Below are 2,500 nucleotides of genomic sequence, written 5' to 3'. Positions count from 1 at the left end.
GCTCACATGTGACTTCCTAGTGATATGTTGTAATTTACAAAATGCATAGAGGGATTAATGGGAATGAAACCAAATGCAAAATGAATCTCCTCAGCGGTCTGCTGTCAACGAACCAAACACTACAGCATTTCATGGTTCCTGTTAAATATGTTATTCTTATAATGAGTTTTGCCAATATATGGTACATGGTATATTGCCAATTAGTATACATGAAAACCATTACATGGAACAAAATAAGTTAAGGGTGACTTCCAAATGAGCCAAGTGGCCCCCCCAAAAGTACTTCTGATATATATTATTAGTTCTATCACTAAAATATGGTTTACATACCAAATTATTTCCAAACCAACAATCAGATTGCCTCAAGTTCCATTGCATAGTAGACATTTTGAGCTTTATTTTCATATATAACATTTGAATTGTAGACTAAAAGTGAAAATAAAGTTAAACAAATTGACCAGACTTCAAATGTCTTCTCATTATTCTTATTTTTTAAGCAAAGGGGGCTAAGTGACTTGGAAGACAGCTGTGTGGTGGTAATCTTTGTTTATGTTATTTTCAGTCTTTGACCAGTGTTTCTGCTCTGCAAAATATTTTTGCAAATTCCCAGTTTCCAAAAAGGCATGATTACTCACCAAGGGGAGGACTCAGAGAACTGAAATACTCGTAGCTTAAAAGAAGTGCAATTGTATGGTCTACAACTGGAGAAAAAATCACTCTGCAGTCTTTGTGTGTTATCTTTTTATGGGTGAAAAAAGGGCAACACATATAAGCGTATTGGCAGACAGGCCCCTTTGGGTTCAGGTGTTTCACTACCCATGCATGACCCAAAATCCCAGTATTATGTTTACTTGATTAGCAACTCTCCCTGGTGTGCGGCTTGTAGGCCGTGTGCGCATGAACGCTTCTGTGTGACAAGACTCCTTGCCTCCCCTTTGCAATGTTATTATCTCTCTCTGATTAAATGTTTGTTACTTTTTTCCTATTTTCCAATATCTATATTTATCATTTGATATACTGTATCAATATGGTAATAGAATGCTTTCCTTGCACAGACTGTGCATCATATCTCTAGGGAGTCTATAATCTGTGGAATAACAATAATAACATTTTGTTATTTTTGTAAAAAAAAAATTATATTTTGGTAAATTCAGTTTTCTGTAATACACACTGCGGAAAGAGTGTCCTCCCCAGAGCCGGTGGTCTTCCAGTCATGGATAATACATTCTACACTCGCTTAGTAACGGAAATAATGCAAGAGCCCCTTCATAAATGCCCAATGAGTCTAATTACCCGCCAAGAGATTTGGACCATGATGGATTGTACACCATTGATAGTTACAGATTTAGTGATAAAGGAGCTATAGTAATTATTTCATGTAATGTTTATAATTTAGAAGTAATCAATAATTTCCTTTTAATGATATTTTTGTAATAGTGATACCTACTTGGATCTAGTACAAATCCAGGAATAATATATATTTTTAATAATCCTCTACAGACATCTTGTCTCTGACCTGAATGCACTGAGGATTTCAGCCAATGAGCTGCAGGCGGAGAATCATGAACTCACCATCCAAGTTGGGAATCTGCGATACCAGCAGGTGAATGCAAAAGGGATTCTTTGTGTGTTTCTCTTTCTTTGTGTCTGTCCAGGTTTCCAAAAAGAACTTTTGAGTAAAAATGAAGTAAATTTTCTTTAAATGGTATTTTACTCCTGGAGAAGAAAAAAAGGTGATTTACTAGTTTTTTGTTAACCCAGTGCCGATGGGCATGGCATGTATGTACATGCCATGCCCACTGTGAGTTTACTTTATTAATTGTTTTTACACATAGGTGGCTACACTTGTACAAAGTCGCCAATGAGCCAATTACGAGTACTGGCTGTCTCGCCTGTTTACCCTTTTCATTGATTTGCGAAAATATTTTACATTATCTTATTTTGCTGTTGCTAATATTTATAACATTATAGTAATTATAATTCTTATAATAAAAATAACCATCAATATCTATAGCATTAGTAAAAAATACATTTTTCCCGTCAAATTCAAGGAAAGGTGAAATCAGGTAAGATCACAAGGTCTACTAATTGACTCCTTTGTGGCTAAGCACTAGCAGAGCCATCTATGGGCAGAGACATTTCACAAAAATATAAAAGTTGAGCACAGCATTTTCCCCATTTTTTATTAATATAAAAATATAAAAGATGAGCACAGCATTTTCCCCATTTTTTATTAATATAAAAATATAAAAGTTGAGCACAGCATTTTCCCCTTTTTTTATTAATTTTCCCCGGCAGAATGTGGTTAATGAGGAAATGTGACATTTGTGACTTCTGTTGAAAATGAAATACAATAATTCCATGGTCCTTTGAATGAAAATGTATGTTGACCATTTTGAAAAATAATATCAACAAATACAGTAACATTTCCCCAGAATGTTCCTCAATTTGAAAAATTAAAGTTTATTTCACAAAACATATTTCAAAAGACTGTAAGTCT

The 2,500-nt window shown here is 34.4% G+C and overlaps 1 protein-coding gene across 15 annotated transcripts in view; it reads left to right on the top strand.

Annotated features, from left to right (window-relative positions):
* The window catches only part of LOC125029124, a 46,523-nt gene that overhangs the window by 34,160 nt on the left and 9,863 nt on the right, over window positions 1-2,500 (top strand). For all 15 annotated transcript variants that reach the window (XR_007115153.1, XR_007115152.1, XM_047618922.1 and 12 more), the window contains one exon: window positions 1,501-1,603. Coding sequence is in view for 13 of the 15 variants with exons in the window: in XM_047618922.1 (XP_047474878.1) it covers window positions 1,501-1,603 (103 nt within the window). In the remaining 2 variants the exon portion in view is untranslated. The remainder of the gene's footprint in view (window positions 1-1,500; window positions 1,604-2,500) is intronic.

The sequence above is a fragment of the Penaeus chinensis genome, chromosome 9 (genome assembly GCF_019202785.1).
Source record: "Penaeus chinensis breed Huanghai No. 1 chromosome 9, ASM1920278v2, whole genome shotgun sequence".
Lineage (NCBI taxonomy): Eukaryota > Metazoa > Arthropoda > Malacostraca > Decapoda > Penaeidae > Penaeus > Penaeus chinensis.
This window is presented reverse-complemented; position numbering and strand designations above follow the sequence as displayed.